General features: G+C 40.3%; 1 protein-coding gene, 1 non-coding gene and 1 pseudogene across 2 annotated transcripts; 2 read left to right on the top strand and 1 right to left on the bottom strand.

Annotated features, from left to right (window-relative positions):
- Window positions 1-13009, top strand: part of LOC135208066 (uncharacterized) — a 34295-nt pseudogene extending 21286 nt beyond the window's left edge.
- LOC135207985 (PE-PGRS family protein PE_PGRS3-like) lies at window positions 38-6670 on the top strand. Its single transcript, XM_064240061.1, has 5 exons — window positions 38-418; window positions 774-849; window positions 1478-1688; window positions 2278-2578; window positions 3335-6670. Exons 3-5 carry the CDS (start codon window positions 1638-1640, stop codon window positions 3622-3624), a joined length of 642 nt encoding a protein of 213 aa, XP_064096131.1. The 5' UTR covers window positions 38-418; window positions 774-849; window positions 1478-1637; the 3' UTR covers window positions 3625-6670.
- Window positions 13010-13589: 580 nt separating the features above from the next.
- On the bottom strand, window positions 13590-13708 carry LOC135208143 (5S ribosomal RNA). The gene has a single exon (XR_010313113.1). It is a non-coding gene; the product is annotated as a 5S ribosomal RNA (ribosomal RNA).
- Between the last annotated feature and the right edge of the window lie 395 nt (window positions 13709-14103).

Genomic DNA, 14103 nt, shown 5'->3' with positions numbered 1-14103 from the left:
GACATGTAAGCAATGGTTTGTTTCTTGAATATTACAAAATTTTATTCTTCAGTGTACAGGCTTCCTGTTAATTTTTCTGCCATAACTTATACCTTTTGTACTTTGGTATCTATAGGTTTGTCATTCTCTTTCATTTGTGTGTCTGAGCGTGTAGGAGGGAGAGAGAAAGCTTGAGGACAAGATAGTGACAGTTACATGTGTCTGGAATTCTAGAAATAACAATGCTCACCATTAACAACTTCTTATTAGGAGTTATCTTCCAGGACATTCTGGCCGCAGCAGAGACAGCAGAGATTCTCGGAGAAGCAGAGATGAGGACAGGAAGAGGAGGGATGATGACAGACGCAGCAGGAGGTCTCGTTCCTCGTTCGAGGTCCCGAGACAGGCGCAGATCACGTTCGAGGTCCAGAGATAGGAGGTTGTGCTACTGAATGTTATTGAAGTTGAGAGTTTGAAAGCTCAACATACAATAATTATAAGCACCGTTCAGATTATTTTGGTTTGTTCCCTGTAAGCCCTTTCTTCATTCCCTACACTGTACCTCCATTCATATTCTTTCTTTCATCTGATTTACCACCCTCTCTAACCATTATTTCACAGTGCAGCGTGAAGGACTCTCTTCCTGTTAAACCTTTTAAACTTCTCACTCACAACTTTCCTTTCACTGCTTTATGACCTCATAGATCCCAGCATTTGGTCTTCAGTCTAAATTTTATATTCTATTTTGGTTGTTGTACTTGATTAGACATATTTGTTCCTCTGTTCATGTACAGATCGAGATCAAGGTCACGCGAAAGGAGGCGTCGCAGTCGAAGCCATGAACGGAAGAGGCCATGGACATAAGAAAAGGTGAGGATCATACAAAGTGCCTTGGGGTTGAGGCAGAAACTTAGTGACTGGTGCATTTCATTTAAATGGGTCTTTTAGAACACCCAGTGTCTCCCACACATGATGGGGGTTATAAGGATTTTAACCCTTGCAGTCATGTCTTGTACTTTCTTGAATTTGTTGCAGTGCAGCCCTCTTTTCCCACGTCTGTGAACCTGTGGTTCCTCTGAAGGCAACAGTCACAAATGGTTGTGACTGTTTATGACTCACTTTTGCCTTGTAACATTGTTATAATAATTTATTTGGCAGGCATAGGTTCTCATGTATAGTTTCACATTGTAAAATTTATTTGGTGGACATAGGTTTGTTCATTTCTAGTTTTGAGAGTTCTTCTCAACTGGAATATATTTGGTTTCTGTGTTACATTAGTAATACAGTAGTTTATTACAAGAGAAATTTTTAGAAGAGGATTTAGTGCTATTTTTTTATTTTTAAAAACATACCTAATTTCAATCCTAGTCAAATAATCGTCCCAGGTGTCTTAAAAAGTACAGAATTTAATCCAGCAAAAGACACCCAGTTCTGTAACGATTGCGTAAGACTTGTAGTCGGTAAATATCTGAACTTCTCCCTTCTTCACTCCATGAAGCAGAGGCTCAGCAGAAGCTGGCAGCACTGAAGGCAGCCAACCCCGATCTCACTCCAGCGGAACTCATGAGACGCAGCATGGAGGCTCAAGTGGAGGAGGTCAAGAAACAGACTGGAATCATCCCCTGCCGTCGTACTACAATCCCGTACTATGAATACCCATGAAGTTTGCAGAACAGGAGCGTAAGAAGAAGCTTCTTTGGGGGAATAAGGTGAGGAAAAACTGTACATTTCAGTTCAGAATTTTTTATAGGCATTATGTTTAGTTTCTTTTTTAAATTGCCATCATGTTTTAAAGTTTTTAAACCAAACCGCTGAGCTTCATTTGTAGGATTATGCGAACAAGAGATGCAAAACTGATCATAAACCACAATTATAATTGTTCTCTGATTTACATACTGAAAAAATAATAATTTACTAAAAATTATAATATGGCAGGAATTACTTTGGCATCTAACTGCAACCCCATTCATTTTTTCTTCTATCTTACTTTCCACACTGCTAAGGTTCCAGCACTTGGACCTTGTCCTAACTTCTATATTCTATTCTGTGTTTATTCTGTGTTTTTCTTCAGTCTTACTCTCTGCCCTTTAACAATCGTCTCATAGTGCAGTTGCAAGGTTTTCCTCCTGTCAAACTTTGAAACCTTTTTACTCTGTTTCTCTTTGGTTGCTGGATGACCTCATTATAGGTGTCCCAGGGCATGGCTTTTGATCTAAATTTTATTTATCATTCCATTTAACAGTAGGCCAAGTATCAAATAAATTTATGAAAAATTTGTACTTTCTTTTATCTCTGCAGAGTAAGTCCATAGATGGCGCCACAGGTGTAGGTGGGGCGGTTGCCAGCATAGGAGGAACCTCTCTGTACGGGAGCCTCACTTCAACAGAGCATCCAGCAGTGGCAGCAGCAGTTAACAGCAATGTTCCTGCTGGAGGAATGGCAGGAAAACCAGGATTGCTGGGTACTGCTAGTGGTGTTGCTGGAGGGGGTGGTGGAGGGCAAGCATCCCTCTGGGCCAGTACAAGATTCGCAAATGACAAAGATGGCAAGATGGCCGAGAAATTCCGTAGGCTAATGGGAGTGAAGGATTCAGGTGGAGGTTAGTCAGTTTCTCTCTCTCTCTCTCTCTCTCTCTCTCTCTCTCTCTCTCTCTCTCTCTCTCTCTCTCTCTTCTCATACAATTTTCTCCAATAGGAAGTGACGTCTTTGGCCTTCGTAAATCAAATGGTGGGACAAAAAAAATGGTTTGAAATAGGCCTATGTAATTCTCTCTCTCTCTCTCTCTATCTCTCTCTCTCTCTCTCTACTCTCTCTCTCTCTCTCTCTGTTTTTTTTAGTAATGTACATATCTACAAGTTTTTTTTTTTTATAAAGTTGTAAATCTAATTGAACTTGACATTAAATTTTATAGATGCTAAGTTTGTTAGAAAACAAGAATGAGAAGAAAACCATATGTTCTGTTATTTATAAAGCAAGAAGGAATCCCTTGCTTTGCATAACTATGCAAATTTTAAAAATTAAAAAGGTTCTTGCACTCTTTCCTTTTCCACAGTCAGTTGAACTAACGTTTTGTTAGGAATTAGTAAAATTTTTGAGAAATTTGTAAAATTGAGAAATTTGTAAAATTTTGAGATTTTTAAAATTTTGTTATTTGTATATAAACACATGTATTCAATTTACTTTTGGTTATTCTTCTGTTATTGAGAAGTTAGTTTGGTGCTTGCAGTTCAAAATCTGTTGGGGTGTCTGATCAGCCTGTCTGTAACAGCCATCTGCATAAATGCACTCATTTTTAAAAGAGGACCCCCATAACTAACCATATAACTGTATAATTAACACACAACTTCTTCAACAGGGAGTGAAAGTGGAGGGGGAGGAGGAGGCGGAGTAGGAGGAGGTGGTGTTGGGTGGAGGAGGTGGTGGTGGAGGAGGGGGGAAGGGGAGGGGAGGTGGTGGAATACCAAGCACCAACTCCACGTCATCCTCTTCAGGCAGCTCGAACAAAGGCGTGGACCTCCTCCAGAAGCAGGAGACCATGTTTTTCTTCCTTTCCATGGAAAGGCAGTACGAAATGGCCAGGCTGGCTACCACACTCACAAAGGCTTTGGCTTAGGTTTCACAAGCCAGTCATTCATGCCTAAATAATGACTTTGTGTAGGTTGTATGCTCACTAGAATTATGGTTGATCACAAATGGAAAACTGGAAAGCGTGATGTACACAAGCAGGAGCAGCAGCAGGAGGAAGCAGCAGTGAGTGGGAGTAGGCTTATTTCTGTTGTTAGTCATGCCTTCACCAGCATTATTTTCTTTTCCCATCAGAATTGAGTAAACACAGTTATACAATTCAAGTATTGTATGTTTGACGTAGATGATGTGCTGTACATAATGTGGATTTCACTCAATTATGTGTTTACAGAAAGCCGATTTGTTTCGAGGCAACTCAAAAGATTGCACTGATGATGTGCATGTTTGAATAATTAGGGATTAAAGATTTTAGTCACGTTTGTCAGTTGTTAGAACTCCTTCCAACAGTGTCTTTAGTGGGGGCAAGGGAATGACCCAGTCTGGGAGAACAAAGATTCAATTCATTTGCACTTGGAAAAACTTCTTAGGAAAGTTCTCCTTTTGAATCTACCCCACCTTTGCAAATACATACAATGATTGCATTTATAAAGGAAGTCAAGTCAGTGTTGTACGTTTCCACAGGAAGAATCGCAGGTGAACTCTGTTAGAAATATTGTATAGATTTGATTGTGTGCAATTCTATCACCCTCACCGTTGTGTACTTTTCTCTGTTTTTTAGTGAAGGTACTTATTATTTGATTGGTTAATCAAGACCAGCGAGTCGCTCGTAGAATTGTACGGCTCAGCCGAAGGCTTTGATCGACAGTAAAAAGCAAAAATGGAAGTGAGGTAAAAGCAAAGAAACTGGAAAGGTGATTTGGAAAAATCTAAAGGAAAGAAATGTGTAGAGACAAAGCCCAGAAGCACCCTGGCTAAGCTGGAAGAGCTCAGCGGAAGGAACACTGCCTCAGAAAAATCTTTATTACCTTTCCGCTACAGTAACAGGAAAGGGTTGGATAAGATCTCAGTGATTATTGCAAAGAAAAAATCTAAAAAAAAAAAGTTTTTGTCTTGTTTGCATCCTGGTTAAGTGTTTTCTCATTTGAGAGATAGATTTTATTTATATAGTATATTAAGGTTGAAAGTGTTGTCTTGAATCCTTTGTGAAGTTTATTTTATAACCTTGGATGGGACTGAGTTGATTCAGCTTCCTCCCTGTTGCGAAGTTTGAAGTTGAATGCCTCGTCGTCTCTTGCAAACGTGGAAGTATTTTCTATGAAAATTCTGAGAGCAGGATTTTTACGCTAAGTGTCGTACCACTGACTTAGGAGTGTCTGTTAAATCTTGATATATTGTTTTGTTTGCTGTTTTAAAATGAACTTGGCCTGTGTTTCAGTTGATGTCATCAAAGAATGAGCTAACCTTCATATACTGTAATTCCTTCTCTTCTTACATTCCACCAATGTAGACTGCACTGAGGTGAAAGCAGTTAAAATTATTTGGCCATAGTATAGTTGTCTAATTTCTTCCAGACATTTTTGTTTGTTCTTGCTAGATATTTATAGAAAACTTTCACATTGCTTCCCAGATATTTAAATATGTATTTGAAGTGTGTTGGTTTACTGAATTCTTGGTATATACTTTGTTATTTATTGCTCATTTTATGTTATAGACATGAGAGATTCATATAAACATACATTTGTGCCCCTTTTTGGTATAAATCTACATTTGGTAGAGCATTGGCAAGGGTTTATTCATTATAAACAAATTGAAACACCTGACATAAACAGTGTATAAACTAAACACACTGCCTTATGTGACAGCAGTATATTGCCTAAAATTAGATTTACTTACATTTTCCTTGGAGTGTGTGCGTGCATGTGTGTACGTGTATGTGTATGTGGACATTTCTCATGAGGTAGCCATTCAGTATTGCATACCTTCAGTACTGCGTATGATTTATATATCAATCTTTTTAAAGTTGCTGAAGGTTTGTTTTAACTGGTCTACTATTCTCCCCTTCATTATAGACAGTTGCTGGTTTGGAGTATTGATTGTAAGTGTTTTGATGAAATATCAGGAATGTTTTTACCAGTTAAAGATGAGTTGAACCCTCATGCAATTAACGTTTAATGAGTATTTTCCTTTGGGGCTTCATTTCTCCTTAATTTTTCCTAGTATTTATCTACTCGAGATGACTTACAGTATATGAGATTAGTTACTTTTTTCCATTTTGTTGTCTACATGGCCTTGTTATTTCTAAGAACTGATCTTTTTTTCTTCAGTACAAGGTAATTTTATGTATCCGGGGACTTCTACAACAAGGTTGTACACTCATTATGACAAGTTAACTTAGCTTAAGTTAAAGTTTAAACCTTAACGGGAGAATCAATACAAAAGCTTATACATTTTCTCTTCCATTAATGAGATGGAAGCTTGATTTTGACACTTGTTTACTGACGAATTGAAAGATGGATGTGAGAATATGAGAGGTGCATTTTAGGAATTTGTGAACGTGGCCACCAGAATGCTTGCAGCTGTTAAGCTTCAAACTGCAGGGCACTCTAGTAATTAACTATGAATTTTTTGCGGGAATGCCATGTTTGTTAAAAAGAAATTGATGCCTTACAGCATATTTTTGTACTGTTCAATCACACAGTATAGCTGAAAAACACTTCACACACAGACACGTTGTGTGTTCTGCATATGCGTGTGTGATTGTCTAGAGTGTGGTACGGTATCGTTTTAACTTTATTTGTCAAAAACCTAATAGATTCCGTTGACAAAAATATGCATTTCAGTTAAAGAGAAGTTCATGATATCAGGCAGTACCTTAAAGAAGTACTCGGAAAGGCAAACATCTAGTATGAGGCGAGATTGAATTTTACAAAGTGTAATTCCTCCCTGTGTCAGAAAGCTGTCTGTGCAGGTCTCGTTAAGACAAAGCATGTGCGCTACTCTATAACGGACAGTTGACCCTCTAGTCATAGCTTTTTTTTTCTCTCAAAGGAAAGGTTAATGGTCTACAGAAATTATGCTGAGCATGATTTGACTACTTAGGTACGAACAAGACCTGTTATCGAAGTCCCTTGCAACAAGTGTTCTGTAATAAATGTTCTTTTCTAAATATTTTGTGTTATTCCCCTCTTTGTCATTGAACCTTGGTGGTCAGGAAGGACTTTTTACAGTTGCATATGCTGTGGCTGAGAAGTTATAATATTTTCCTTTTCCTATAAGTTGTTTGTGAACATAAAATAATTGATCCCTGATCTCTCTTCATAAACTGCGAGAGACCAGATTACTGATCAGCATTACCAATATGCAGTAACGTTCCTCGCTGTTGAACTTATCAGTTCCAAGAGGTCCCTTATTTCTCACACCATTGGATTATAGAATAGTCTACCTGAGGATGATGTGTAATTGAAGCCTCAGAAGTGTATTATTAATTGACATTTCCCATTAATTTTTTATTTTTTAATTTTTCTTTAATAAGCTCTCCCTTCTGTGAGTCCCATTAGCTTCTGTCACTTCTTTCAAATGAACACCATACTCTTAGGCAGCTTGAATTTCAAATCAGTGGCCATGTTGGCTTGTTCCATAGTGATTCATATTCCTGAATAATAATAATGGTTATCTGTAATGTTTTTCCTAGACATTTGCGACACTCAAGAGATAAATTAATATTTTTATTGTATATTTTCCAATTAATTAAAGTTAATTAATGTTGTATGTCCAAAGGTTTTGAATAAAAATGCTGTTTGTAAGGTATCAGTCAAGTAACCATGCTGAGTCTGCCAAACAGATTTAACTTCATCTCTAAAGCCCTTTTTCTTGACTATAGACGCTCCTCAAACATATGGTATGCTCCCAGGTAGGTACTTGTGGTGCCTAGCTAAATTTAACAGTTTAAGGAATCGAAAGTTCTTATATTTTACAGTTTTATATAAGTACAACTTACAGTAATTACATAAGTTAATGTTTCACTTGCTCGGCAGTTAAAAATTTGAAATCGTGGATCATGGTAATTGTTTTTGGTAGATGACAAGACCCTCACCCACTCTCGGGGCTTAGAGAGAGGAACAACATAGCAAAGAGTGCAATTAGTTTCTGACGGCTGTGCACCATTTTTGGCAGCAGCGGGGTTTAAGATAGTTTGATTATACAAAGAAGAATTTATTGCATTATATGAGGAGGTAAGAGAAGAAAAACTAGAAATTCATGGTAGAGAAAAAAACAAAAAAAAGAAAGCAATTAGTGTGCTTGTAAGATAAATGGTATGAAGCAGCTAATATAATGTTAGAAGATTTCTGTAGTGCATTTCTCTGTAATTCTTGAATGAATTATAGATATGGTTACCGTGTGAATTGTGACTAGCCATCATAGATATGGTTACCGTGTGAATGTGACTAGCCATCATGATTTATATCAGGTGGTAGAGCAATGGCATGTATTAACTATAGAAAGTTAAGATTCGTGACCAGATTGTGTGGACATTTTTTATTATATTGAAGAAAGTAGGAGAGAAATGTGTTGTCCAGAGTGGAAAATCCACTATGCAGGAGGCAGTGACCCAAGCTGCACAAACCCACTCCTCTACCCGACCCCCTCACCTCTACCTTCCACATCCGCCCTCAACCCCTCACCTTCACATCCTCTGACCAAATAAACCACACCCTCACTCATCCAACTCACCCTCATCATCACATCAACCACTGAAGGCATGGACCAGAGGAAACTGGAATAACATTCGCACCAAGGGACCCAGACAGTTCTCCTCAACGTACCAATCATGCTGAAAATCATCAATTGGAACGCTGGTGGAATAAGGACAAAGGCAGCTACACTAATTGCAGTCTGCAAAACAGAAAATGTGGACATCATTCTACTGCAAGAAACCATGCTACAACTGGGACAAAATTCAGAATAACTGGATACATGTCTACACAACCCCATGCGTAGGCACAGACCGAGGATTGGCAATTCTCGTCAAGAATTCAATCCCAACAGCAAGAACACACAACCCAATCCCCTGTGGCAACAATGTGGAAACCCTAGCGTGAGAATCACACTGCTAAACCAGAGGATAGATATATACAACATATATAGAAAAATACATAGAGAAGAACCAGGAGAACTGCAGCTCACACAGCTCTTCGCACAGCAGCAGAATCACCAACAATTATATGTGGGGACTTCAACGCGCATTCACCCTCTGCTATCATCCCCACCCATCGGCCACAAACAACCTGGAGAGCACATAGCCTTCTCTCTAGATGAGTTTGGAAGGAGTCTCACTACTCAACTCAGGGCAACCTACACACATAAGAGGAGGCAGATTAGATTTGACATTTGCCAACAACAACAATCAGACACCTAACAAGGTGGCTCAAAGTACACACGACATTAGTGAGCGACCACTTTGCCACAGTAACAGAGCTGGAGATGCAGCAACTACCGCCAATACCAGCCACCCCCCTCCGACATGGAACCAAGACCTAGCAGATGGGTTGTGTTTCGTCTAGCCCTCGAAGAGTGGGCAGCACAATACACACTCCAGAAGACATAGATCAGCTAGAAAAGATCTAGTTGAGGCTATACACAATGCTGCAAACAGGGCATGCCCATGAGAGTAGGAAGAAGAGACCACACCTACAAAGACTCCTGTTACTACTGCCCAGAAGTAAGAAGATGAAAACCCTACTGAACAGGGTAACAAAAATTTATAGGAAAAGAAGGACAACAGAAAACAGGGAACTACTACAAGCAGTCAAAATGATGTTCAACAGCAGCTGCAAGAGATAAGAATTGAAAAGTGGATGGAATGGTGTACAAAACTATCACAGTACAATCTCTCTCGGAGCTATGGAAGTGGCTGAACAGAGTAGCCGGAAAGAAGAGAACACCCGTAGCAACTCACCCTCACCCACTAGAAGAAGCGGAAAGACTGGCAACATCCTTCGCCAATAGGACTAGCTCAGGTAACCTCTCCCCTGAAACAAGAAGAATTCAGGATCAACTAGCACCGATTCGATGGGAGGAGATCGATGCGGCCTGCCACAGACCAGACGATACTGACATCCCTTACACAGTAGAGGAACTGAAAGCAGTTTTTAAAGTTGGCAGAGACACAGCACAGGAGCAGACAGGATAACATACACCATGATCAGCAAAATGGGTCCTGCAGGAGAAACAGCCTTTCTGAGAATCCTGAACAAAACACACATCGCGCACACAAGACCACAAACCTGGCGGCAGCAAGACACGCAGCCAATCCCCAAACCTAAAGATCCAGAGAACCCAAGACCAATCGCATTGGTGTCATGCATGAGAAAACTGGAGAAAAAATGGTACTAAATAGAATGAAGTACAAGATTGGTCCACTGCACAAGACAGCTATATGCATATCAGGAAGGAGTCGGAACTACAGAGTGCATAACAAGATGTTCTCAGCTATATAAATCAGAAGAAGGCCACAGTAGTCTTCATAGATTTTGAAAAGGCTTTTGAACTAGCCAGTCCAGCAGCAATACTACAATCAGTAGTAAGGAGGGAGTCCAAGGACACTTACTAGCCTGGACAAAAAACTACGTGCTGAGAAGGCAGGCCAGAGTAAAATTCCAAGGAGTGATGTCTACATTCCACGACTTGGAAAATGGCACCCTCAGGGAGGAATTCTGAGTCCATTTTTATTTATATACTAATGGAGAATATGCCTCCCTGCAGCTTCCAGAAGGCGTAGAAATCTTCATCTATGCCGATGATGTGTGTGTAGTAGCAAGAGGAGCTGTTAGAGTACCAGAATGCAAAGGGCACTCAATGACATCAAACAATAAATCAAATGAGCTAGGCCTAAAAATAAACATAAATTTAAAACAAAGGCCATGACAATAAAAGCCCACAGACCGCTGCAACCACTAACAATAGGAGCTGAGCCCATAGAATGGGTAGACAGCTACATGTACCTAGGAGTTGTCATAGATCAGCAGCTAACTTTCAAGGAAGAAAGAAAAATCAAGTACTTGAGAGAAAGAGCAAATGCAAGACTTGCTGCCATGAGATACATGGTCATCCCTGAAGGAGGGAGCAAATGAACACATACAAAGGAAGTTACTACCTAGCCTGCACCAGAACATTGGTGGACTATGCTGCCCCCCACTCTGATAAGGCTGACAGAGGCTCAGAAAGAATCACTGGAGGTCATTCAAAACAACAATGCAATGAGACTCATGCTAGGAGCACCTACATGGACAAGACTGTGCAACCTCAGGCTTGAAACTAACCTGCCAAAGCTAGAGGATAGGATTGCACAGCGAAATGTAAGCACAATGGCCAAGATGTTCCCTCTCAGAAAGAGACTCCATCTCTAAGAAAAGAGCAAGAGAGGAACTTGCCAAACACCCACAGATTTCAAACTTCGAGTTCCTATGGTAAGGACCAAAGTGACACATCAAAAGTCTAGGCATGGCAGAAACACTGCTGCAACTAGGTCCAGACACAACACAGGGCACACAACAACTACCACCCTGGAAGAAGGGACACACAATATACAAATACACAAGCCTGCCAAGAGCGAAAGAGGACTGCACAGGAGAAGAGCTAAGAGCGGCAGCCTATGAAGCAATCAGAAACACTGAGACCATAGGGCACAAACATACTACACTGATGGCACTGTAGATCCTGAGAATCAAAACTACAGGAGCTGCAGTATATTCAAGAAACTTCACGAGCCTGCTGGAGGACCTCCAATCACGCCTCCACTATGCAGACCAGAGTTAACAGCAATAAGACAGGCACTGCTGTACTCACTGGAGAATGAAGTAGGGCCTGTAATCATCCACACAGACTCAAAGTCCTCAATGCAAGCCCTGCAACAACAGAAAATTAAAGAAAACTAAGGCACTGCTGGCTGGAATTAAAACACTGCTACACCAGCACAGCGAAAGAGGAAGACCTGTCACCTTAAACTGGATACCCAGTCACATAGGAATTCCAGGCAATGAGAGGGCTGATGAGCTAGCCAAAAGTACAAAACACATTGACAGAGTGCAAGTACATATACAACCTGCACTGCAACAAGTCAAAAATGCAATGAAACCACTCTGCAAAGAAAATTGATAAATGACCATCGTGAGTGGGTAGAAAAGAACTCACCGTCTGCCAGGTGGTATAAGAAATCGACTGGCTAGTGCCTCCTCCATAGACAGGCACACACCAAGAAAACTTGCTGTGATCATCCACAGACTCAGGCTAGGATATAAAGCCTGCTGGGAAATTGTGGAAAACAGTGCAGACCATGTGAAACACTGTCAAGAAGAAACACAGCAACCACTCCTTCACTACTGCTGGAATGCAGAGAAACAGCACAGCTAAGAGGTGCAGCACAAAATGCAATACCTGCACAGATGCTGAGCATGCAGCTGCCACAGTCACAAAGACAATCATTGAAAACTTAGAAGAGCATGCCCAGGTGCTCTACAACCTACCTCCACCAAGGTAATCAAACTAATAAAATCAATCACCCTCATCAAACATCCCCTCATTGTAAGGCTCTATCCACATCATCCACTATCATTCTTTTAAAAAACTTTTACCTACAACTAAATCCTCCCCAGCAGGGACCCAAGGGAGTAAAGGGTTGGACAACCCCACTGCACCGCTTCTCCGATTTTCGAAAGCCTTACACTCATTCAAACTTCTTCTATAATATGACATGATGGCCCTCTCTTACTGACACCATCATCCTTCCCTGTCCACTCCTATCTCTACAACTCTAAAGATATTTCCAATTTCAAAAAAACTAACCATGCACCTAAGAATCTTTTCAGATCACCTACGGCCGAACAAGGAAAGGCCCGCCTGCCAACAAGAAGTGTTGGCTTAATACAACAACAACAACAACAAGCGCTCCCGCATTACTTAGCAAGATGGCACGTACCAAGCAGACTGCTCGCAAGTCCACTGGAGGCAAGGCCCCACGAAAGCAGCTGGCCACCAAGGCTGCTCGTAAGTCTGCTCCTGCTACAGGAGGAGTGAAGAAGCCTCACCGTTACAGGCCCGGTACCGTGGCCCTTCGTGAGATCCGTCGCTACCAGAAGAGCACAGAGCTGCTCATCAGAAAGCTGCCCTTCCAGCGCCTGGTTCGAGAGATTGCCCAGGACTTCAAGACCGACCTCCGTTTCCAGTCTTCCGCCGTCATGGCGCTGCAGGAGGCATCTGAGGCCTACCTCGTCGGTCTCTCGAAGGACACCAAACTTGTGCGCCATCCACGCCAAGAGGGTCACCATCATGCCCAAGGACATCCAGCTTGCCCGCCGCATTCGTGGAGAGCGAGCCTAAGTCCAGCAACACCACAAAAATACTACCATTCGGCCCTTTTTAAGGGCCACATATCCCTTTCTATAAGACAAAAATCGTTGACGCACATATATATTCTCACAATATATGACTGAATGAATGAATGACTAAATTAAAATAAGAAGAAGAAGAGATCATAATACTTAACTAAATAAACAAAGATCTTCCATTCTACATGAAGAAGGTTTAAAGAAAAACAAAGACCATACTACAGCACTCATAATAATAATAATAATAATAATAATAATAATAATAATATATAACTAATAATAATAATACATATAATACATATATATATATATATATATATATATATATATATATATATTATATATATATATATTATATATATATATATATCTATATATATATATCTGTATATCTGTATATCTATGAATAACTTGATCAGGAAGTATATAAAACGTGATGCTAAGTATAAATAGTTTTTTTTTTTTTTTTTTTTTGCCACGAAGGAAGAAATGAAAAAGCGAGACAGCCGAGTACCATCTACTATATACGTATATATATGTATATATTGATAATATCTGGTACCATATCGATGTTGTAATAAAAAAGAATGACATATGGAAGAACAAGTAAATGATTAGTAAGCAATAATAACTTGCTAATCTGTTTTATTTTACGACAAAAAGTAATGAAAACTAAAAGCAGAGGCGAAAAGAAAACTTAGACGCCAACAGCATCTGGTGTTCCCAGGCGGTCACCCATCCAAGTACTGACCAGACCCAACGTTGCTTAACTTCGCTGATCGGACGAGAAGCGGTGCTTTCAACGTGGTATGGCCGTTGGCGTCAGGGTGACGCTTGGAACTTGTACTGGTAATGCATATTTTGAACGATTCCGTCCGTTAATGTCTGTCTGCCTGCCTGGCTGTCTGTCTCTCGTCTCCCTCCCTCCCTCCCTCCCTCCCTCCCTCCCGCCAAATTCACGAGCGTAAATGAACGAAAATGTACGTACGCTCTATCACCATGAAGCTTTGCCCAGTGTAGTAGTAATAATAATAATAATAATAATAATTCGCTATCTATCTATCTATCTATCTATCTATCTATCTACAGGGAAAAGGACCGTTACACGGGAAAAAACTGGGAGAGGAAAAAGGCCCGTTATGACATGATGCACAAACACGAATTATCCTGAATTTCGAAAAAAAAAAAAAAAAAAAAAAAAACTCGAGCCCCACTC

The sequence above is a fragment of the Macrobrachium nipponense genome, chromosome 34 (assembly GCF_015104395.2).
Source record: "Macrobrachium nipponense isolate FS-2020 chromosome 34, ASM1510439v2, whole genome shotgun sequence".
Taxonomy (NCBI): domain Eukaryota; kingdom Metazoa; phylum Arthropoda; class Malacostraca; order Decapoda; family Palaemonidae; genus Macrobrachium; species Macrobrachium nipponense.
This window is presented reverse-complemented; position numbering and strand designations above follow the sequence as displayed.